The sequence below is a fragment of the Myotis lucifugus genome, unplaced genomic scaffold, assembly GCF_000147115.1.
Source record: "Myotis lucifugus unplaced genomic scaffold, Myoluc2.0 scaffold_678, whole genome shotgun sequence".
Lineage (NCBI taxonomy): Eukaryota > Metazoa > Chordata > Mammalia > Chiroptera > Vespertilionidae > Myotis > Myotis lucifugus.
In genome coordinates, this window is record NW_005871726.1 from 133,098 (window position 1) to 133,724 (window position 627).

The window sequence follows — 627 nt, forward strand, 5'->3', positions numbered from 1 at the left end:
CGAAATTTTCTTTGGGCCCTATTCCAAGGGCGGGGATAACTTCATCTTGGGAATCCTCTCTCGGGGCGAGTTCTTAGCTAATAGCGGAGCTCCGAGCTGGTTGGGGGGGCTGGGACTTATGTGGGTGAAGGGGGCGGGGGAGGGGGCCCTAGCCCTGGAGACGCGGCCCGGCCTCCTACCCGTGCCAGCCGTGGGCGTGGAAAGCGAGAGCACGTTCCCGTACTGGCTGTGGGCCCCGTTGCCCGGGGGAGGCGTCACTTTGAAGAACCTGGAGGAGGAAGGGGGGTTGCACGGAGGCCCGGCCTGGAGGGGCCTGGGAGACACACTCAGGATGCAGGCCAGGCCCTCAGAGATTAGAAGGTGGTCACTTGTAGTCAGCTCCTCGGTCCCAGGACAGCCCGCAGAGAGGGCCCTGGTCACTGCAGCCTGAGAGAGGGCTCTGGTCACTGCAGCCCGAGAGGGGGCTCTGGTCACAGCAGCCCGAGAGAGGGCTCTGGTCACTGCAGCCCGAGAGAGGGCTCTGGTCACTGCAGCCCGAGAGGGGGCTCTGGTCACTGCAGCCCGAGAGGGGGCTCTGGTCACTGCAGCCCGAGAGAGGGCTCTGGTCACTGCAGCCTGAGAGAGGGA

The 627-nt window shown here is 65.4% G+C and overlaps 1 protein-coding gene across 1 annotated transcript in view; it reads right to left on the reverse strand.

Moving 5' to 3' along the window:
- Nucleotides 1–627, reverse strand: part of CD19 (CD19 molecule) — a 5,566-nt gene that overhangs the window by 2,909 nt on the left and 2,030 nt on the right. The window contains exon 4 of the mRNA XM_023746444.1: nucleotides 180–268. Within this exon, the coding sequence (XP_023602212.1) occupies nucleotides 180–268 (89 nt within the window). The remainder of the gene's footprint in view (nucleotides 1–179; nucleotides 269–627) is intronic.